At 45.6% G+C, this 24,080-nt stretch overlaps 1 protein-coding gene across 1 annotated transcript in view; it reads left to right on the plus strand.

Annotated features, from left to right (window-relative positions):
* ERH3 (P-loop containing nucleoside triphosphate hydrolases superfamily protein) overlaps window positions 1-24,080 on the plus strand; it is a 97,244-nt gene that overhangs the window by 33,117 nt on the left and 40,047 nt on the right. Inside the window, exons 4-6 of the mRNA XM_087376839.1 lie at window positions 18,448-18,692; window positions 19,042-19,203; window positions 19,475-19,562. Coding sequence (XP_087232965.1) covers window positions 18,448-18,692; window positions 19,042-19,203; window positions 19,475-19,562 — 495 coding nt within the window. The remainder of the gene's footprint in view (window positions 1-18,447; window positions 18,693-19,041; window positions 19,204-19,474; window positions 19,563-24,080) is intronic.

Consider the following 24,080-nt stretch of genomic DNA (forward strand, 5'->3'; position numbering starts at 1 on the left):
ATCAGTTTCTTGTTCTTTTTGGTTGGGAGAGAGTTATTTCTTTATGGATGCCAAAATATGGCACTTCAAAGTTCAGTCTAGCCTTAGCTGCACAAGCGGCCCAAGGTGTAAAAGATAAATGCAGTTTGCCTTAAAGGTCAAATCAAGAGATAGAAATCCCTTTTTCTTTGGAACCTGCACTCATCCAAAAGTGAAGAAGCCATAAACTGAGTTGTATTCATTCTCAAACCTGAGACTTCTACCATATCTTCATATTGGGTTGGTATGCCTGATGGTAATATTGCCTTCTCATCATCATCACCGACCTTGGTGTCAACATCATTGAGTTGCTTCAACAAATCCTACAGTTTGTTAAGATGCACCACAAGTGTTTCTCGTAGCTAAAGGCCTTTGCCCGTCACGTTGGGCCAATCCTCCTTGATGTCATCTTTGACATGTAGACATGTTTTGTCCCAAGAGACTCCGCGGGTCTTTAGAAACCCAGTATAGCTGCTTATGCTTGGGCACTGATGACGACATAAGTGTTGCTTTGCTTGCTAAGTATGTCTTCCTTTTGTTTTTCATAAAAGTTTTTGTTTACCTGTTTTTTCTTCTCTTTCATTTTCTCTTTTATTTTCTTTGTAGATTTTTGATCTTTAGAACAACAAAAATTTGTATGATTGGACTTATTCTAGTCTTACAAAGGTATATATAACCTTTTGATCTTTTGGGAGGCCATGGATGTTGCTAAAGAAAGGCCCTTATTATTTAAACTAGTGGTTGGGTATTGTTCAGCCTATGCAAATCCATATGGATTTTGATGGGAAGCCAGTACCATGATGGGCAAACCATGTGGAAACACTTGCATACCATACTGTACCGACCTTGCTCTCTGCTAGTTGTCTGAATAGTGTCAGCCTTGGCAATCGCCTGTGGGGTAAGGCTTGCCGCCCAAACTCTTATGGAGGAATGCCATTGCTTGAAAAATGGCATCAAGCTGGAGAGGTATCATGGCGAACTTTGCCTATACTATCTGATGGCAGACTGAGAGCTTACTCTGAATCGTCATAGACCCCATAATCAACTGTAGCTGCTCAAATCTCTTCCACTCTGCCACTTTGTCATCGAGAGATCACTCCCCTGGTCTTACTAGGGTCTCGAAAAGCCAGCCCTTCGTTAGCGGATCCTGAAAGTGTGCTTGAAAGCACTGTCTCTTTACTCTGGCTAAGGCTCCCTGTCCTTGTGTGAGTCGTGCCCTGGCTGCATGGGTCATCGTGAAAGTTGGCCCTATGAAGACTGCCCCGAGATATGTGTAAGACTGCACTATCTCCAATGGCTCACCTCGGTAAGTGAAGCTATGACGGTGGAGTACTACGCGTGAGGTGTTGAAGATCATAACCTTGTCTTCCCAAGGTTAGGTGCCAAGTCTCTCTTTGCAAAACGCCCTCCAAAGCCTCGAGATGTCTCTGTAGTCCCTTTGCTGAAGATGATATGAGGACTATGTCACATATAGCTATATCAGTCCCTCACCTCCTAGGCAGTCAATAAAGGATGTGATCTCATCAATGTAGAGCCCAAAGAGAGTCAGTGAAAGGGGCATAACTGTTTCACCCCGATCGTGCTCTCAACCCAAACTCTCCCTTTGACGGACTCGTATAGGCTCATCACCCCCCCAGATGTCACCAAGTTGTAAATACTCCAAATCAAAGTTTTAGTTGACCATTCATTTGATCATAATTACATAGCTTTTCATTTATTTAATTACGGTCAAAGTCATTTTAGAGCTGACTTCGGTCAGAGAGTGGTGGTTTTCGGCCAACAAGACTTGGCTGTAGCCAAGGAGGGTTGACTATGGTCAACCAAGTTATTCCCTACTTTGGTCGGAGAGCTTTGGCTATAACTAAGGGGCCTTGACCTGTGGTCAAAGCCCCTTAATTGCAGTCAAGAGGGTTGACATCGGTCAACCAGAGTATTTTCCTATGTTGTGTGCACATGTTTGCTTGGTTGGGACACCCATAGTGACTAGGAATAGTCTAGAGTTTAATTTTGCATGCAAAGCACTAACGGGGTTAATGGGTGCAATGGCTATGTGCATTTGATTAATTGTTGAAAGTACAAGAGAGTGGTTTAATACCCAAGTTCTATGGAGCCTAGCAAGCAGCCATGAGGTGTCCATGTGACTGCGGGCTACGAAGACCCTAGAGTTTTCCCTTTTGTGGCATGTAACTAGAATCGAGTTAGGCATTTGACAAGTGGCATGTTGCCAAGATTGAGAGCCATGAGCTCTTTGAAAAAATTACTCTCATATGAATTTGTATCTCAGCCTGCGTGCTGACCTTTTTCTACTGCTCGCTCTTGCAGAGCGTTAAGTGCAATATGTGCGTGCTCGGGGTGACGAAGCAATTGTCACCAAGAAAACACGGAGGTCGGGGTTGTTGTTGAAGGAGAAACCGTGTGGTGATAATGGGAGAATCGAGTCACTAACAGCTAGGAACGTAACACCATACTGAGTATACACATCATAGATAGAAAGGAAAAATTACACTTGTATTGAAAAAAACTGTTACAACCAAGCCGCCTCGGCTTGCAATGCACAGTCAGTGACAAACGTCCTAACCTAGCAAGCCGGTTGAGAGGGAGAGCGTGAATACACAATGCCACTCTCTCTTTCTCTTCTCCATGTTACAACGTTTTTCTAAGCTATTGCAAAACCGCCTTCTAAAGTTGGCGTGCTCGGCTCGCTACACCATTACTCACCATTGGTCGGCCGCTCTTAAATCATCTGCTTAGACGGGGTCACCGCTTTCTACTACTGGTTCTCGCCATTCAATAATTTACCAAGGTCTCATTGCCCGCGATTGCTTGCTACGAGAGTTAGCTAATGAGATGCCTCACCACCACCTACGGGTACCGTGCTCGAGGGCCAATATTTCGCCTCGGCTTTCTTCAACCAAGTCCTCATGGTTCAGGACCAACTGTTGCTCAAAGGCTAATGCTCGGGGTTGAAGCCGCGGGGTTGTCGCACGGGATTGCGGCGACGTCGAGGAGGGGCAGTAGATGGACTTGGTGCAGATGAGGGCCTAGCCTTGTCGGGGGTAGGAGCTCGGGAGGATGATGAACCCAGAGATGGGGGGTCGACGAGATTGAACCTTCGCCATTGTTCAAGGGGAGGTCACGTGTAGAGCGAGCTGATGTCTAGTGGTTGCCTATCCAGATGAGTTAGCCAATCCACTAACCACAACTCGACGATGGGGTCCTCGGCAGGGTTGGAAATACCCAACACATTATCAAAATGAGTCACATACTGCAGGACGGGTGTGCCTCTTTCCTGCCACTTTGTAAGCGGATCCTTACATAGATCACGTATGTTGTTCTGCATAGCTACTACCTCGGTGGTGTGGCCACTAATGAGTTTTTCCAAGTCTTAGAGTATCTTTGCATAATAGTGTGGTAACTTCGGCATAGAGGGCTTAGGGAGCTCGTGGATCCATGCAACGATAAGGCGTTGCTCAGCCTTGAGAACATTGTGGCAGCGTGTTGCTCGGTCCTCAACAAAAAGATTAAAGGTACATATGGCACGGTCGTATATTGAGATTTCGGGTTGGACCGGCCTTAATATGTCCTGGTGAAGAGGTTGTGATGGAGTAGGAGGATTGATCTCAATTTCTTCAATCTGTCGCCAAGCCTTGTAGCGGGCAGGTAAGAGCTTGCGCCCACAACCTACATTGCGTAGAACCTCGAGAACTAGCACGGCGACTGGGAGATCCAGTCTCGATAAAATGGGCTCGGCTTCGAGAACCTGCTTGGGCGACATTTGGTTCCCCACCTGATAACCGTGTTCGGCTACTTAAACTCCCGCCTATGCAAAGCTAGTGTGGGTCTGTGTTTCCAATTATTGACTCGAATGTTGCTTGGCCCATTGGATCCGGCAATCAAAGGGCCTGTGCAGTTGTGACTTCAGCTACCTTGGAAGTGCTTGAAGTGTTAGAATTTTCCATAGGCTGCTGCTCCAAGAGATTTGCTTGGGAAGTAGTTTGCGATAGGTGGCATACACCAGTATTACCTGCACCCGAATCATCGTGGTCTGCCGATTTCTGTCTTCGGGGCAATTTGGGTGGGTGCTCATTAGGTGCCTGGAGTAGACGAATGAAGGATTGGAGTTGGGTGTAATTCTCTAGCTTCCCCTTAAGGCGAGCATTTTTCCCCCTTAGGCTTTCAGCTTGTTCTACTACTTGACGGAGCCTGGCATTCTCCGCTCGTAGAGTCTCGACCTCCTTGTATGCTGCCTGGAGAACCTTTGGATCTGCTTTCGTCTTCTACACGTTCTCTAGAGCAATTTGCAGTTGTAGGTTTGCTGTTGCTAGATTAATCTTCTCATCTTTGGACCTGGCATTAAGAGAACACAATCTGTCCACTTCACACTTGAGATTGCCATGGTTCGCGTGTGTAGCTTAGTATGATTCTGGCATAGCAAGGAGTCACTCTTTACCAATTCATCTTAAACATCCTAATGTCGAGCCGCTCCTGTAAATTGTCTCGCTCCTCAGTGAGGTCAGCCTGTGCCTGCCTCAAGCTCGCCGTGTGTGCCTCAAAAAATCGAGTCAGTTCCTTCCGGTACTGTGTTTGAAGGAATACATTATGATCCAATACTTGGGGAGGAAGCCGCCATTGTGACTCGGTGACATTCGAATTTTGATGATCATCTTGCATCAGCAAAGGATCGAGTGATAATGGCTCAAGAGGGGGTAGGGTATGAAGAGCTGTAGGAGGCACATGCAATGTGATCGTGCTAGTTGGAGCTGCTACTGTTACTCGCGAGTTTTCTGCTCTCTTTGGCATGGGCTTCTTGTGTTGCTTGGCCTTTGTCTCCTGGGGTTGCTTGGTTTTGGCCTATCACCTGTAGGCACCTCCAGCCCGTTTGGCTCAGTGCCTACTTCGCCTGTGGTTGCCTTGTCACTCTCTGTCCTTGACTTAGATTGTTCTTGGGAGGTGCCCTCGCTGCTGTTTTCCATCGAAGTCCTTTGGATGCTATGGTCAACGTGCGCCTTGGAGCCTTGTTCCTCAGAATATTGCTCGTGGTCCTTGGCTCCAGATGTTCCAGCTCCTCCAATGGGCACGTGAATGGAGTTTGGCCATTGTACCTCATCGGACGTGAGTCTGTGGCACAACGTGCACAAATGGGACCTAAGCTTGCAGTGGGTCTAGCCTTTGTTGATAGCCTTCAACTGCGGTTCGAAGGTCTTTTCAAAGATGGAGAACCAGTCTACTTCCTGGCTACCTTCTACTGCTGTGACAATCCGAGCCACATATTGTTGTGGCACGTATCTCATGTTCTTCTTCAACCCGACAAACTTTAAAAGAAACTTGCAGACTACTCGGAGGCCTTGGTCAACCGCCTTGCTGATCAGGCACCCTTGTGAAGAGGAGCAGTTGCCGTTATCAAAGTAAGTATCACAGCGTTTAGTAGCTGCTAACGGTCTGGGGAAGCTAGCATCCTTATCTGGAACAACTCCTTCAACAGAGCAGATCCTAGACGGACATGAATGTCCTGAATGATCACGCTGTGATCTTCATTGTTGTAGGAGTTGAGAATCTCTTCTGCCAAGGTTTTGTTCCAAACCTGCTCCCATGGTAGCTATGCGAACTTCGGTGGCTTGGTGCTCCTCAGAATCCCTTTGACAATGTCGTTGCTGAAATCTGTGATCGGGTGCGGAGGCAAGACACGGGAATGTAATGTGCGCCTTTTTTGATGGTCATTACGTGCCTCACATTACTCCATAATAACTAACCCGGTATAGGTCGTAACGGATGGAAGTGGTCAGAAGGCAATTGGAAACGGATACGCAGAGAGCAAGCAGACGATACAGAGTGTAAGAGTAAGTGACGAAGACGACGGGAAGCCAGAGTTAAGTGTAGGCCATGAGCTAAAAATGGACGTCCCGTCACTTGAATGATTGCATGATTCAGTAGAACACCCCCTGCGTAGATATGATGAATCTGAATTAATGCCCCCAGAATGTTCAAACTGCCACGTGGCTACATGCAGTGCATCCCTTCTGCTGTTACCAAACAGTTGATTGGCATTCGTGTTGGCACACAATCAACCAAGGCTGACCTGTACTCGAGTTTGGTGACCGAGGAACCCGTTGCTCGGTACAGCTTTACTTTGCTCCCGTTATACAACTCGGGGAACACATGTCCTGGCAAATCCTCAAGGTGTACCATCCCAGTGGGAAAGACTTCAGTCAACCTGTACAACCCATTCCATCCAAGCTTGAAATTTGTTTTAAGGGGTCCCAACTTAGCAGTGTATAGTAATACGAGCTAGCAGTGTACATTATTACGAGCATACCTTTTGTTAAGTGCTTAGGCACAATATGCCTATCATGCCATGCTTTCCTTTTGCACTGAATCACTTGTTGTGACTAGGCTCCTCGGAGGCCTAGTTCATCCAGGTGGCTTAGCTGATGCAATCATCCTTTGATTGCGTCGGATTCATCTAAGTGATATTTGGTTGCCACACGGGGACTAGGAACAATAAACTCCAAGGGAACCACAGTTTCCAATCCAAAAGACATACGAAAAGGTGTAAGCTTAGTAGTGACCTTATAAGTAGCTCGGTAAGCCCAAAGCTCAGCATGAAGTTTAGCATCCTAATCGCTCTTATGAGATTGCACTGTCTTAGTCAAAATTAACTTGAGTGTTTGATTACTTCACCATTACCACGAGCATAATAAAGTGGTTGAAACTATATGCATAATCTTGAATTCATCCTTCAGCAACTGCATAACTTCATTGAGAAAATATGAGCCTTGATCACTAATAAGCTATATGGGGCATCATATCTGCAAATTATATTCTCAAAGACAAACTTAGCAGTGCTCTGAGCTGAGTTATCACGAAGTGCCTTAGCTTCAGCCCATTTAGTAGCATAATCAGAAGCTACTATGATATACTTATTCTGTGTGAATCTGGTAGATTTGAAAGGACCAACAAAATCCAAACCCGATCTTTGGAAGGCTTTTCAAGGACGAGTAGGTTGTAATTGTTGGGTGTGGGAAGCAATGGAAACGGAGTGGAATGTAAGGGAGCGAGCAACAAGCTGAAGCAAATGTGAGTACTTGCAAATAAATAATGGAAAAGTACAAAGAGGTGGCCTATATGGCCCCAAAGTCAACCATATGGTTAACCGGTGAAGTCGACCTAAGGGTTGACGGAGTCCTAAGACTAGCCTACAAGGCCATACAAGAGCTAAGTGCTAACAAACCCCCTCCATGGTATGGCTGAAGTATCTTGGATACATCTCAGGTATACCTAGAAACCATATCATGGTTGCACATATTTGTCCAAGATGGATATAACAACCTATGACAATACAGGGAGATCAAATCACGTAACAAATGGTGCCGAGTGTAAGGCATGTCGAAAAGCCTCAAACTTGGGCTGTGGTAGAGCCCCAAGAACCTACATTACTATATGGGATTAATCTCCCCCATATTACACGTGTCAGCAATGTGGCTCCCCTTTGAATTGAGCTCCAATTGAACTATATACCATGCACGTGTGAGGGGTGAAGGCCACCACCTTCAACAGTAATGACATTGATTGATTTGGCAATAGATGTCCAATATGTTGGCACACATCACACTGCATACACTTAGTCTGAGTGTACTTAAACAAGGTTTCCCACCATAGACTTGCGCGCAAAAGTTTTCTGGTGGTCAATTCTCCCAGGGAATGTCATCAGATGGACCCGAGTGAGCTTCTTGCAGAACTAGAGACCTTCAAGCCAAAATTTGTGAGGCAATTTTTTGCTTTTTAGCATGCATCTATCCATCTCCATAAGAGTACGATTTTTCCTCTCAGCTTTGCCATTTTGCTGAGGTGTTAGCCTCACTGTAAGCTGATGTGCAATGCCCTTGTCTTTCAAAAATGCATCAAAATCTGCAGACAAATACTCCCCTCCTCTCTCTGTGCGTAATGTCCGTATCTTGAGTCCTGATTCATTCTCAACCATGGCTGCAAAGTGTTTGAAAACCATAAACACTTCTGATTTGCGTTTCAGCCCATAAACCCAAGTGTAGTTGGAGTAGTCATCTATAAAAGTGACAAAGTAAAGATGACCACCCAATGATGGAGTCCTCATGGGACCACAGACATCACTATGAATAAGCTGTAATTTTCGAACAGCTTTTATTGATCCATCCTTCTTGAAAGGAAATCTATGCATTTTACCAAGAATGCACCCTTCACAGGCATGTGGAGGAGGTGTTTCAAGAAGAGGCAATGCATCAACCATAGCATGTTTTTGAAGCGTCATCAAGCTGCCATAATGCATGTGTCCATATCTGGCATGCCATAACTCCGCATTCTGCATAGCAGTAGTAGGAGTGGAAACTGCAAGAGCATGTGCTGGTCTTTTCTCATATGTGTCAAGCTGAAAAAGACCACGTAACAAAGTGCCAGACAATCTCAAGGCCTAGTCATGCTCTCTGTCATGGACTGCACACTTGTCATCTTCAAAAATGACCTGAAATCCAGCTCTGTTAAGAGTGGACACTGAAAGTAGATTTTTTGTGATACCAGGCACATACAAGACATCAGAAATTTTGAATGTTGAGCCATCAATGGCTGTAAGTTCAACTTCTCCTGTACCACGAACTGAATAGGAGGAGTTGTTGGCACATGTGACCTTTTTACCAACGGGTGGTGGATGCAGAGATGTGGAAAGACACTTCCTAGAAGTGATATGTTTTGAGGCACCGCTATCAAAATACCATGTATTTTGTGTCTCATTGACACTGAAAGCTGATGCATCCTTGGAAGAATCATAACTGCATGTCAAAAAAGCATAAGAGTCATCATTACAAGTGGCTGTACTATCCGGAGCAGCCAACTGAGAGTCTGAAATGCAAGACAAGAAGGCATAGTCGTGCTCCACAAAGTTGGCTGTAGCTTGCTCATTGTCAGATGCATGAGGAGCTGAATCTGAAACAGCCATACCGGAGCTGTTTTTCTTTTCTTTTGCAAGCCTCTTCTTGCATTCTCCAATGTAGTGACCTGGCTTTTTGCAGTAATGACATATTCCCTTCTTCTTGGGCTTACCTGCATCACCCTTAGCCTTTTGAGAAGGCTGTCCTGAACCACTGGAAGGCTGACTTGCTGATGTCTTTGCTTGTCCCTTTACTTTAGGCGTGAATTTTGAAAGCATAGCATGTTCACCTGCTCGTGAAGCCATGTTTTTCCTGGTCTGCTCTTCCTGCAACAGAAGTCCTATCAACTCATGAAAATTGAGAGGATTTGCACCCCCCCTCAATGACAAATTCAGCGAGGTATGAAAGCTGAGATAAGACTCATGAAGAGAATTCAGAGTAGTGGTAATCATCTCTGAATCAGGAATGATCTCATCAATATTCAGCAATTGCTCTCGAATCCTGTAGCTTTGTGAGGTGCACTGACATGGAGTCACCCTCTTCCATATGTGTATGAGACAATTCTCTTTTCAAAAAAGACACCCTGGCATCATTCTGAGCTGCATACATGCTCTCCAAAATATCCCATGCTGCCTTTGAGGTCTTACACGACCGGATATGCGGAATGATGAATTTTTTACTGAAAGAGAAATACACGACAAAGCTAAAGCATCACGTGAATCCCATCTCTTTTGCTCTGGAGTGGTAGGTATAATTGCACCAATAACTTGTGCTGCAGTTGTACCCTATGCACGAGCTCTGCCTCCTCCTTGCTGGGGAGGGGTATTAGGTGCCACATTTGCTGGCCGGATCTCATTCCCATTTACATAGTCCCACAAATTACGGGAAATCAGAATATTGCGTACCATAAAACTCCAGAGGGAGTAGTTGGTACCATCCAACTTATCCTCTTGTGAGAGACAACTGAACTGGAAATCATTCTGATTTTGCTGGGCCATGTTTGAGAAAGAAAATACATCAAATGCAAATCTGAATTCCCTTGCTGGGAATGGAGTGCGCAATTCCCAAAAAATACAGCCAAACACTGGCTAAAAATGCAACTCAAATCTCTGTAATGTCTCTGTCAGAAATCTGCCAGAGCATCCAATCTCTCCCAAAACCTACCAAAATTTCTTCAAAACACTTACAGAAAGGCAGTGTGAACTGAAACCTGCAAAATTGCTCTCCCAACACAAAAGCCTCAATTTGTGGCTTGAAAATGCAACCAGAAAGGGGCAAATGGTCTAAAAGCCCCAAATGTTGCACAAATTGCTCTCTGCCTGCAAAAGCTCCGAATTTCACTGCAAAATTGCAGTGTGATTGCAAAAGCCCCAAATTTTTGCAATCTCTGCAACAAATGCAAAAGCCCCAAATTTGACAAAATTCCCAATACACAAAGTGTCCAAATCTGCCCACAAAATGGCCTGCAAAGCAAATTTCTGCCTCGAATTTGAATGGCTTCCAAATGCCTGCAAAATGCTCCTTCAAGAAGACCTTGTATGCACATGGAGGCTTGAGGAGACAGCTGATGACACACTCCGTACAAAAGTACGAAACTGTACGGAATGTACAATCAGGCTGTACGGACGGGTACTCTCTTGTGTACGGACATGTTCAGCTCTTGTACAGATGATATTTGTATGGAGTACGTACCCAGAGCAGTCAAGTACGGACACCTGTGTACGGATGTACGGCACAATACGACACATGTACGGGTTGTACGAAATCCGTATGGCGACTGTACGGTTGTATGAAACAGTCTGTACTAGCACTTATGGCGAGCTGTACGGGCTGGCACGACGGTACGGAATGTACGAGGGTTGTACGGGCTGACGGAATGTACGGGAGTTGTACGGGCTGACGACGAGCTGTACTGGTTGGGGCTGTAGGGCGACGTATGGACGGAGCTGTACGGCGATCTCGGGAGCTGTACGGCTGTATGGAAGACTGTACGGATGACAGGCTTGTATGGACGGGCAGCGAGCTGTTGAGCTTGGAGCAAGGAGCTTTTGGGCAAGGAGCAGGGAGCAGGGTCAATCCACTCTGATACCAAATGTGAGTTGCAGAGGGAGAGAGAGAGCAGAGTGTGAGAGTGAGAGCTGAAAACAACAGTTGCAATAGAAGAGTGTGTTACAACTGAATAGTGGGATAGGTTTTGTCTAAGTGACAAAACCTTATCCTTCACTAACCGTAGTTAGTGAACTAACTGTGGTTAGGGGGAAAAACCTCTAAGTGAGGGAAAAGTGCCCCTAACCTACTTATTACATTACATTGGTCACTGCTAAATTATAACAATAATAATTCTAACAGAGATGTCCAATCATAATGGTCTTGTAGTTCTTCGGGCTCATGGGATCCCCTGCCTTGTGGATGGGTGAGATAGTGTTCATGGTCCAAGTGTGTGGAAATCCCAAACAAACAGCTTCATTAAAAAGCTTTGCTAAGATCAGGGCTAGGAGGTTAATCCCATATGCAATGAACTCAGTGCATAGCCCCTCATGATCCTTTGCTCGGCCATTATGAAGTTTCATTACGGCATCCTTTACCCCTCCTCTAGTGAAGAGGGTGTAGGATGTGAGACGAGGCATGTGTGAGAGGTTAGGGACTGGCTGATTTGGGATGTCATAAAGTGTGCGTGCATAATCAAACCAGATCTGAGTGTCACAGTGAGTGGCGGAGGGGACCATTCTTCTAGAAATCTCCGCCAGAAGTCCTTAGAGGAGTTACTAAATAAAATGTTCAGTAGCTCCTCCTCGTTTTGACGAACGAAGTCTAGTTTCTTCCTGCGTACGAGTCTACGGTATTCGCGTAGTGTATATGGTGCGCTTGGAAGACTGTTTTTGGTTTCGAATCTGAGTTGACGGCGTAAAGCCTTACAGTCATCATCGTACCAACTATTACAGAGTACGGTTCTAGGGGGTGGTGGGCGGGTGGTGTGAGGGAAAGCGTGAATGGCAGCCTCGTGTAGTGAGCAGGTGACAAGGGCAGCACGATCCTCTAAAAGGGGTATGAAGTCAATATAAGCGAGAAGTATGTATAGACGGCCAGAGTAAGAAGGTGAGTGATCTCGATCAAAGCATATATCGTGGTAGGTGGAGTAAGCATTGAGTGGGGTGAAAGGTGCTATGCGAAGGGAGATGGAGGTACTAAAGAAAAGGTATGTATGATCAGTCCCTGGGGGGAGAGGTGCTACAGTGAAGTCAATAATGTGAGATGTGAAGATAGGGGATCCCATGATGTAATCAACAACACTGGAGCCCCTCCCATGTGGAAGGCATGTGAAACCACCTGAAGCAGGCAATCTGTCAAGACCATTATAGATAATGAGATCATGTATCTTATTGAGGTCTAATAGGGCCTGCCCATAAGATGAGAATGGACCTCGCCTATCAGCCGAAACCCGTAGCACACCTGCCTCCTCAAGGTCAATATCTGGCAGTGGAGTGGAATCATCTTTGAAGTCAAGAAGTGGTACCTGACGGGTCCTTGTCCTCGCGTTGAAGTCCCCCACTAGGAGGACTTCTCCGCGACTAGAGAAGTCAACAATGGATTGATAAAGGGCAGCAAATGGGGATGTCTCATCATCACCTCGGATATCTCTGGCAAAGTGGGAGGTCTTAGGGGGGAAGTAGCAAACTGCGTCAAACAGATCCCGGTTGTCCATGTGTCGAATCCGGATCTAAAGAAATCTGGAATGTGTATCTCTCTGCTCTAGTGAAATGGTCCCCCGAAGTGTGGATTTGAAAAGGACTGCAACTCCACCCGAATCTCGAACTCCTCGTGTATCCCTCATCTCATCTTTGCAGGCAGACTCCCATGTATATCCGCTGACTATTGGAAGAGGGCGCTCTGGACTCTGATGTGTCTCTGTATAAAAGACTATGTCGTGGCCTGTATAGGATTCCAAGAAGTTCCCTGGTTCTGACCATAAGGTACCATTACAGTTTCAAATGGTGCAGGACAAGGTCTCGGAAATCTGAGTCTCATAGACCCCGCTTCCCTATGTAGGGGAGGGGCAGGTGCCCTACGGGGGCCTATAAGAAGTCGTTCCTCTCGTACCATTGTCCACTTTCCCTCCTTCCGGGTGCTGCAGCAAAGAGCGCCTCTCCTCAACCTGTAGAGGTGTGAGGTCCTCATCCATAAAGATCGCTGGCTGATCTCGAAGGATTGACCTGCGTCGTAGAGCTGAAAGTCGTGCCTGAGTGTCATGGAACCGTATGATCAGGGGTTGCTCTCGGTTGGGATCTCTCCCCTCCCGCCATGCCCTCTCTATCCTGTGCTCAGCCACACCCAGGGTAGCGGCCACGAATGGAGTCACATCTACCATCAGTGTAGCCTCAGTGCGTGGGATCCCGCGTACTCTGATGTTGAGAGCCTTACTGGCTCTCTGCTGTTGCTCCATGAGGGTAGTTGAAACGGTTACCATTGCGGGTTCCCGTTTGGCCATGTCAACCCATCTGGAAGTCTCCTTAATAGCAGATTGCATGCTCGCAATCTGTGCCTCGATCATCGGGGTACTCCCCGGGAGAGTGTGTATGGCTGTGACCTCCTGTCGGAGCTGCATGATATCGTGTCTGAGTCCCTGAATAAGACCCGCTTGCTCCCGAATGGCCCTAGCTTGCTCCTGTATGATGCGGCTCTGCTCCTGGTTGAAGCGGACCTACTCCGGTGCGAAGCGAGTCAGCTCCATCTCACACTCACGGAAACTATGTATCTCCATGAGCAAGGTCTCACGGGCCGCTGGTGTATCAGTCCACCCATGTCTATGCTGAAACTGTGGTGACTGTGGCATGAAAGTGTGGGATTGAGTCCGGAAACATGAGCACTGGATCCCACAATTGTTGACTATTCTATCACTTAATGAGCATAAAGATCACAGAGGATCAAACCAAATACTGAAACCCATGGGGAGAGAGATAGGAAGTATGAAACACTCAATCTATTCCAAATGTGCTATGTCAACAATACATGATAGGCCTCTTATATAGAGAGTGCCTTTCGAATAGTCAACATTTGTGGGATCCTCTCATCCACATCTCTCCTTGTGGATATCCTCAATCCACATCTCCACACCATGTAGTCCACATCCTATGGTGGCTACTTTAATCCTTTCCTATACCCTACCTTAGCCTCTAATTCATGTGCTCATGACACCACAACTCTCAACACCTCCCCTTGGTGCCATGATCCTTTGGCTACTACAAGGTGGTCAGATGTGCATTACAAGATCAAATCCTCCCCTGGGTTCTTACATGGTTACTCTCAGGTGGTCAGGTTTGATTTACAAACATATGGGCTGAAGGTGGCAAGGTTGTTGCTTCTCAATGCATGTTGTCGATGTTGTTGTCTTCTTCGCATGATGTAGCTTGATGCATGATGCTCTGTTCTTCCATGTGCCTTGATGCTTTATGTGTGGATGCCATGCTTTGTGCTATGGTCATCTCATGCACTTGTGCTTTTGGCATGCTTTTTGTATTCATGCGTCGCTTTTCCATTTGTTGCAAAGGTCTTACCATGAGTGCTTTTGCTTCAATGGTAGTGTCTAATTGCTAACAATGATTCTGATCTAATAGGCGCGTAGCATTCGAAAAGAAGATCGCTTTTCCTTTTTGGAGCGTTGCAAATTCCTCTTGGATTGCAAGTTACGCCTTGTCGAAGTTTTTGTGAAGAAGAGGGGGCCTTGATGATGTGGCACAGGGATTCACATGCTGAATTCCAAATTGTGCTTGGCAGGGGCTATGTGCTTGATCTTACCCTAACCATGGTTATTGTTGGTGAGTTAACTAAACCATGGTTTCTTTCGGATTGCTTGACCATGGACCAAGGTTGAACTAACCCTAGTGACTACAAACTCAACCAGAGTTACATCTTATCCCATGCCATGTGGCATTTTTCTGAGACCTTGGAAACCTTACAAAGAAACCTTTGAAGGTGCATAGATCTTGGGCGACGACGGTGTGGAAGAACAGAGGCACGCTGTTGCAGCGTTTGATACGGCTGGATTGCTGGAAGCTTTTTGTGAATCTTTTGGCTGTTTTGCAGATGGGAGCTTGGAGCTGTCGTGGTTGATTGCAGCAGCGACTGGTCGTGGATTGCAGTAGGTCGTGGTTGATGTAGTCGTTGGTGACAATGAGTTGGAGAGGATGAGCTTGCTCTCAACTATGGAGCCGCTAGGACGAGTGCTTGGAGGCTCCACACAGTCATATAGATCTGCAAACGCTGAGTCATTGAAGAGATAGGTCGTTTGTTCGTTTGTGCATGGAGAGGTAGTGCTTGTAGGCTGGCCGTGATGCTTTGGACATTGGACTGCTCTGTGTGCTGAGCCGTAAGATGGAGCTTGGTGCAGCTTGTGTGGTTGGGCGTCGCCGCTGTTGCAGAGACGCTACATGCGAAGCGTTGAAGGCCCCTAGCTGCTGCTGGAGCTATGGCTGTCCGTCAGGGGAGGCTTGTCAGTTATTGCAAGGCGTTGGCATTTCATGGAGCGGCTCTTGCGGGACTTTGTGCAGTAAGGTCATTGGAGCTGCCCCTTCGTCGTGGAGGTCAATGGAGCACTAGCAGAGAGAAGCCACCGTGAAGGCATGGTTCGTAGCAAACACACAATTCGAAATTCTTCCTTGCACATGACATAACTCTACTTAGACTGGGTTCTGATAGAAAACTCGAGGCTAATACACTATTGTAGAACACTACATTGGGAAAATTTTCGCTCTTACTTGGACAACATTTGCATAGGTGTAAATGAATTTCTTGCCAAACATTTTGCTGATCCCTGGCAATCTACTGGGAACATAGCTAAGCGCATATCATATGCACAAAGCTCAAAAGACTAGGAAAGTTTGTCCTACGTTTGGTTGTAGGTGCTATGCCCCAAAGGGATAAGGTTGGTTTCGGGTTGTTTTAAGCAGCCCAGCATTGACGTGAAGTCGTTGGACACTTCTTGTTTGGCGGTCTGTAGAGCCTCTCCTGATCGAAGAAGCCGTGCTTGATGGAGGCACTGGTTGTTGTAGGAGGCGGTACTGGCCTTTGCAGGAGTCGCCTCTATGATCAGAGCAGTCCCATTTAGGAGTAGGGCTATGGAGGCCCAAGAAGTAATCAACTCTCACACAAATGAGGTCTAAAGCCTACCTTTCTCTCAAAATCAGATTTCTGATCCCTTATATTTTTCTCACAAGAATAATGGGGACGGAAAATGTATCTCTCTCCCTCTCTCAGCAAGGAACACCCAAGCTAACAATGAACTGAACTTTTCTAAAATGAAGAACTCTCAAGGTAAAAAACTAGTCTTACATTCTAAAACTAATCTAGGAATGGGAGCAATCCTAGTGAACCACTAATGAGCTAAGCTAGGAGAGCTAAACCTATGCTCTAATACCATGACAAAGTGCGGATCGTACTAGCCTAATCTATCACTTAATGAGCATAAAGATCACGGAGGATCAAACCAAATACTGAAAGCCATGGGGAGAGAGACAGGAATTATGAAACACTCAATCTATTCCAAATGTGCTATGTCAACAATACATGATAGGCCTTTTATATAGAGAGTGTCCTTTGAATAGTCAACACTTGTGGCATGAAAGTGTGGTACATGAGTGAGCAAGAGAGTGAGCTGAACGTAGGTCTATTGAATAGTGGACTGAAATGAAGTGAGTACAAAAGAGAAGTGAGGGGTTTGTCTAAGTGACAAAACCCTATCTTATCCACTAACCGTCGTTAGGGATTCGACTATGGTTAGGGGGAAAAACCTCTAAGAGTGAAAAGTGCCCCTAACCCACTTATTACATTACATTGGCCACTGCCTAGAATATGATAATAATTCAAACAAGAGGGACAGTCGACAAGTCAGTTTTCCATGAAGGATGGTTATTAAATGAAGGATGATTGCCTATGCATCACACGAAACATGAGGCAAAAGATTCTAGAGGAATGCCATGCACCTCAATATGCGGGCATAAAGGAATTGCAGCTACCCCTTAGGCTTGAGAGAGGTTTTTTTATTGGCCAGCTATGTGTAAAGATATACACCAGTTTGTTATGGAATGCCTTACTTGTTGTCAGAAGGCCAAACATGACAGATGGAAGGCACTTAGCGAACTAATGGACTTCCTTTTTTATTTGCCATGATCAAAGTATGGGAATGATGGGATATGGATTATCATTGATGGATTCAGCAAGCAGGCCACTCATTCCGGTATGCAAAACCATGAAGGCAGATCAACCATGAAGGCAGATCATATGTCAAGGTTTTTATAGCATAGAGCTTTAAGCACCATGGTTTACTGAAGTCCATTGTTAGTGACCGAGACCCTAGAATGACCAGCCTAATCTGGAGAGGCTTATTTGATAATATGGGGATGAATCTGAATTTTTCTCCTTTCAATCCCCAGACGGATGATCAAAGTGAAGTAGCAAATTCAACAGTGTTAGATCTTTTGAAATCATAGCTATGTTGAAACGCGTGACCAAACATATTTTGTTAAGGTGGGTGATGACATCAGAGCTGTCCTTAGGTGGTGTCCCTGCTAGATATGCTGTTACAGCACTTTCCAAAGCTTGCTTCCGCCATGTACCCTCTACACATCCTTGTAAAAGCATTATGCAAAATAAATCTGAACTTTGACAGTCCTTTTTTTTCAGAGCATATCAAGCATCTTAAAATTCCTTGAACCTTTCACATGTTTGGCAGTTTCTTGGTGTATTCTGACAGTGTCTTTGACCTTGGTTGGTTCTTGGATGCTTTCCTTTGGTTTGCAGGTCTTTTTCTGGTTCGAAGGGCAGCAGCTGGTAAGCTTCTTGATTTTCTTGAGTGGTTCGGGTTGCAGGCGGTGTCAAATGCGGCAGCTTTTGAGGCCTTTGAGAGGCCCGGGTGGTCCACAGCGCAGCTAGCAAGGTGAGCCGGGGCAGCCTAGGGGCTGAGGTAGCTATGGCGCAGGCAGCTTTGGTACAGTCAGCAAGGCTGCCTATGGCAGTGGTGCAGCAGCCCTTGCCCTTCAAGAATGGCGAGACCAGCAGCCAGCAGCCCTAGAGGGGCCTGGTGTTCTTGACATGGACAGCAGCGGATCCCAGCAATTCCAAACGCAGCATCAGCAGCAGGGTTGTGACAGCTCCAGCAGCTGCAAATGCGGCAGGAAACCCATGACAGGCAGCTCACGCACCGCAACAGGCTGAAGGGGGACAGGGGGAGGTTGAGAGAGAGAGAGAGAGAGAGAGAGAGAGAGAGAGAGTACTCTTACACAAATTGAAATGAGTGAACATGTACATAACTCACAACCACAGACTAGATTGGGAAGTTATTTATTCTTTTGAATGAATCAATGAAGCTCTCTATTGTAAAGGTTGGCAATTGCTCTATATATTTATGTGTATGGTTTAAAGTCGTCTGAAACTCTACTTGCTGTTTGAGGCTATGTCATGGTCCATGGAAGTCTCAATCTATGGGTTGAAGCTATATTGTTTTACTGGATGTTAGAATTCAATATTGCCTATTCTCTTTCAGGGCATACGTCGACCTTGGAAAGGAGTTTTGATGTTTGGCCCTCCGGGGACTGGCAAAACACTCCTGGCCAAAGCTGTGGCAACAGAGTGTGGAACTACTTTTTTCAATGTCTCTTCGGCAACATTGGCTTCAAAATGGCGGGGCGAGAGTGAACGTATGGTTCGTTGCTTGTTTGATCTGGCAAGAGCATATGCTCCAAGCACAATATTTATTGATGAGATTGATTCCCTATGCAATGCACGGGGGTATGTGATCAGTACAAAGAGCTGCTATATATCATTGACCAATGTAGATGAATTATAAGCATTTTCTTCGATGTTTGGGTGGACCGTGGTGGTGCTTACCCTCAAATTTATATACTTTTTACCTAGGTTTGAATTGGATGAATAGGTGCTAGTCTTTGCTGTGAAATCACAGACGATGTGGACATTCACTGCATTAATAGATTTCACACATTGTCCTGGAATAAAATTTCTGTGATTCTGCAATGTTGTTCATGTAGTCACCTCTTTTAGACAGTACTTTACCTGTACTCAGTAAAGTTTGCAAAGAGTGGTGTGCATGAGCTTGATTTGCAAGCTTCAATACATGCAGGGCTTCAGGAGAGCATGAGTCTTCAAGGCGTGTAAAGTCAGAGTTGCTTATCCAAGTCGATGGTGTCAATAATAGTACCAGTGGTAGTGAAGATGGAGAAAAGAAAATAGTCATGGTCCTGGCAGCAACAAACTTTCCTTGGGATATTGATGAAGCACTTAGGTGAGGGTGTTTTGCTGTTTAAAGAATTTGGATTATGTAAGTATTCCAGCAAAGGCAGTAAGAAGTAATTCATAAGATACCAGGAGAGTAGGTTTTGATACATGATTTTCATTTTTCGTGTCTAGTTTTTCAGCGTTCTTGCTGCTTTGTCGTATTGTCATGGTGAGCTTCAATTTTGGTTAAGAACCATAGTAACAACCTGAAACTGATTGGTGCGCTTTTTCAAAATTTTTGTGTGTGTGTTGTGTGGGGGTTATTTATGGCTTCACAGGCGAAGACTAGAGAAGAGGATTTACATACCTCTTCCAAATGAGGAGAGCCGACGTGAACTGATTCGTATTAATCTCAAAGGTGTTGAGGTATGGTTTGTAACTTTCAATCAGAGGGTGCATTTTGATCAAGACATATGTAAATGAAATGCAGTGGTTTAATATGTGACAAGGCTAATAAATGTTGATTGGAAATTTGTAAACAGGCCTTGTGAAGATCCACACTTTTCGAAAATGCAAATGTGTGCAATGCATGCAGAATTTGAATGCCAATTGGCCCTCCAATGGGGAAGAGCGCCCTCGTGAGAGTACTTGTTTCTTTTTTCGACCTACATGCAAGGTGGGAGAGAGATGACGGATGAATGCCATGTGGTAGAGAGAATGCAACGTGAGATTCACAATGAAAGGGTGATACCCTTTCATTAATGTCCCTTGAGATCACTCAAGTTCCATCTTCCCATTTACACCTACCCTTAGCCTATGACCCATGCACCTACCATTCAATGCACTCTAATGCACCCTTTCCCTTTCCTATTGCCCCTAGGACCTAGACACGTGTGTGCACATCTTTATTACTAATCATTGGCCAATGTTACATAGTTTTGGTGGTACTATTTACACCGCTTGATCGATCATAAATACAAAGATATAACCGCACCATCAAATTGGTGCCTAACAATAATAAAGTTCTAATGACTATTAATTAACTAAATAATCATTTCTCTTGTCATGACACTCCCTCCTGCTTGAATGAGCAGAAGTCCTCTTCTAGATTATTGCTTGTCTCTTCCTCTTACGTGCACTTTCTCTTGTTACTTCTGCCATTGCATCGCCTCTTTGTAATCTGCGAGTATCTGTGGAAAATTTGTAAAGAACTCGTCTTCCATCCATTGTGCATCACTAGCTGGCTGGTTTTTAAACTTCAGTAAATACATATATCTCTTCTTTCCACGAGTACTCTTCTCTTTATGGTACACGATCTGTTCCGGAGTAAGAACTTCAGTCCCATCTTCAAGTTCAGGTTCTTCTTGATGCTGAGTATCCAAAAACGCAGAAGTATCACCATGGTATCTCTTCAAATTGCTCACATGAAAGATGTTCTTCATACGCCAGTGGGCTGGTAACTTCAGCTCATACGCTCTGGATCCTTCTTTTGCATATAAAGCTGCTGAAATCTGAAATGGACCATAAAACTTCGGTGCTAGCTTGACATGTTTGGTACTTCCTCTCACTGACTTGATTCTTCTTTTATCAATCTTCAATAAAACCCGATCATCCTCCTTGTAATAAACTTCATTTCTTTTTTTTATTGGCTGCCTTGGATTGTTGAACCTGGGCCTTCTTAATATGTTCTTTTACCTGCTCAATAACCTGTGACATATCCTCAGCAAACTGGTCAGCAGTAAAAATTTGTTGGGGTAAAGGCACATTGCCACCCCTTTATTAAAGATAAGACATCTATGACTGTCTTAAGACAGTCATAGGATAAAACCTAATCCTAATAAAACTAATGAGTTTGTGGTGTGGCTCATCACTTCACACCCGCACACTTGAGTCTTCTCTCTCTCACACTCTCTCCCTCTTGCTCTTCTTCCCCCTTCTGTCCCCTTCAACTGGTATCAGAGCCTCTTCTCCCTCTACCCTTGCCTACCCACCCCCTTCGACCTCTACCTAGTCTCTGCAAGGGCCAACGGGCCACAGCAGGCTGCAGCGCAGGCCAAAAGGCGACAGCGCGGGCGCGGGCGCGGGCAGCGTGAGCAGGGCGCGGGCACGGGCGCGGGAGCAAGGCGCGGGCGCGGGCAGCATGAGCAGGGCGGCGCCGTGTCACGCCAGCAGCTGTATAGCAGCTGCTAGCTGTTGAGCCCTCGGGCTTCTTCCGGGCGGCGCACAGGTTCGTGCAGGTACACGACCGTACGGCCGTCCGTACTGTCGTACGGACTCCGTACAATACGGACGTCGCCGTACCTGCAGGGAGCTGCATCAGGGAGAACATTCGAAAACTTTTTTTTCTGGCATTCCGTACCCTGCACACGTGTGCAGGTACAGGAAGTACAGCAGGCAGAATTTTTTTTTTGGGAAGAAAAAGGAGAAAGAGCTCTCTGCTCTTCACTCAGGATCATCCTTCAGTTCACAAAAACTGTGTTTTCTTGAAAGTACAGCAAGTACCTTCATTTACCTCGTGCTTGAGGTGAAGAGAACCACAGTGTGTGGTTGATTGCACAGTTATCTGTTTTTGTGAAGGAAATGCCTTGATTTTGCAGAGGACTTTTATGCTTTTACTGGGCTTGAATCTCAGTTTCCGGGTGAGCAGATCATAGGGCTTTTGCCTGGCAGTTGATGAGGAGTTCAAGGCTACTTTCTTGCTGTGTACCCTCCCTGAGAGTTGGGACACTTTCAAGACCACCCTGTCAAATTCGAATGTCACTCTTATTTATGCTGATGTAGAGAGCTCTCTCCTTATGGAGGAGATGAGCAGGAAGAATAATGCGAGCAGCAAGTCTTCAAATGCCTTGCAGGTACAGGATAGAGGCAGGACTCAGCAGAAGGGGAGATCTGCTAGTAAGTCCAAATCCCGCAGTCAGTCCCGTGGCAAAAAGGATATTGAATGCTTTTATTGTGGCAAGAAGGGACATGTAAAGTCTAAGTGCTTCAAGTTCATACGGGATCAGAAAGCCAAGAAGGCTGAAACAAAGGATTCAGGCAATGGAAGCAAAGGCAAAGGCAAGGCCAAGGCAGATGACTTGGATGCAGTGAATGTTGCAGCAGAGGACAGTGACAGTGACATACATGATGTTTTATGCTCTTCTGCTGTAATAGCACATGCTTTGGTTATTGATGGCCATGACATGCACACCTGGCTCTTGGACTCAGGTGCTTCTTTTCATGTTACTCCTCATAGGGAGTGGTTTACTTCCTACACAGGTACTTATGGAGTTGTTCATCTTGGGAACAACTATGCATGTCAGATTGCAGGGATTGGCAGTATACAGATAGTATTCCCTGATGGACGCATATTTATGCTTGATGGTGTCCGCCATGTGCCACAAATCAAGAAAAATCTGATTAGCACTGGCTTATTGGATGACAGTGGTTACCACACCACATTTGGGGATTCCAAATGGGTGATTACTGATGGCCAGGCTGTAGTGGCTGAGGGTTTTAAGAGTGATACCTTGTACCCTCTTTATGTTTCCAGTGTGGGTAATCATGTTGTTGCCATAACCGAGCTGCCAAAGGTTTCATTGTGGCATAGCCGGTTGGGACACATGTCTGTTAAAGGAATGCAAGAACTATCACGTTTGGGTTATCTGCCGTCTCTTTCTTTTTCAGATTTGCCTACTTGTGATCATTGTATATTTGGCAAGCATTCTGTGACTCCTCATAAGAGGAGAACTCCCCAGAATAGAGCACCACTTGATCTAGTGCACACTGATTTGTGTGAGATGCCACAGTTATCACTAGGGGGTGCAAAATATTTTATTACTTTCATTGATGATGCCACACGCAAAGTGTGGGTCTATTTCTTGAAGCATAAGGGCGATGCCTTAGATGCTTTCAAGAAGTTTGTCGCTCAGGTTGAGAATCGGACAGGTCGCAGGCTGAAATGCCTCAGATCCGATAATGGGGGTGAGTATGTGTCACATGCCTTTGTGCAGTTTTGCGAAGCTAAGGGCATCAAACAGGAACTCACAGCCCCTCATAATGCATCTCAAAATGGTGCAAGTGAGCGGATGAATCGAACTATTCAGGAGAAGGTTCGATGTATGTTGTCTTATGCTGCATTACCCCATGGCTTTTGGGCAGAAGCCGTGCAAACAGCAGTTCACATTATTAACAGATCGCCAAACAAGGCTTTGGAGTTGAAAGTGCCAGAGGAGGTGTGGTCTGGCAAGCCACCTTCATATAAGCACTTACGTGTATTTGGCTGCGAGTGCTTTGCTCATGTACGCAAAGAACTGTGCACCAAACTGGAGCCAAAGTCTATCAGATGCATCTTTATGGGTTATGGTGACGAAGGTGAAATGGGGTACAGGTTATGGGATCCCGTTAAACGGAAGATTATACGCAGCAATGATGTCATCTTTAAAGAGGATAGTGTACACAAGGAACCCGTGCAACCTGTGGAATACAGGAGGGTTATTTATGTTGATGTTGGACAGCAAAGAATGCCCATTTATATGCAGCAGCAGGCTGCTGCAGATAACCCTGTTCAAGAGGGTATACAGGCTGAAAATCAGCCAGATAATTTTGCCAATGATGCACCACTGGATATGCCAGCAGATGGGGCTGTAGAACAGCCAGATATGGTGGTACAGCCACCCGTCATGCATGACGAACAGGCTGGACAGCAGCCTAATCCGGAACATTTTGTTAGGAGGAGCACCCGTGTACAACGGCCTCCTGCCAGGTTTGTTCCAGGAGCCAATAATGTGGCTGATTTTATCATGCTGACAGATTGTGGTGAGCCTTCCAGCTTCAAGGAAGCTATGGGAAGAACAGAGAAAAAGAAGTGGGAGAAAGCCATGCAGTCAGAAATGGACTCCCTACTTCAAAATGATACATGGGACTTGGTGCAGCTACCTGCAGGCAGAAAGGTTTTGCCATGCA

This window comes from Dipteris shenzhenensis, chromosome 7, assembly GCF_047967505.1.
Source record: "Dipteris shenzhenensis isolate YYH24624 ecotype China chromosome 7, Dip_SZ_1.0, whole genome shotgun sequence".
In the NCBI taxonomy this organism is placed as follows: Eukaryota; Viridiplantae; Streptophyta; class Polypodiopsida; order Gleicheniales; family Dipteridaceae; genus Dipteris; species Dipteris shenzhenensis.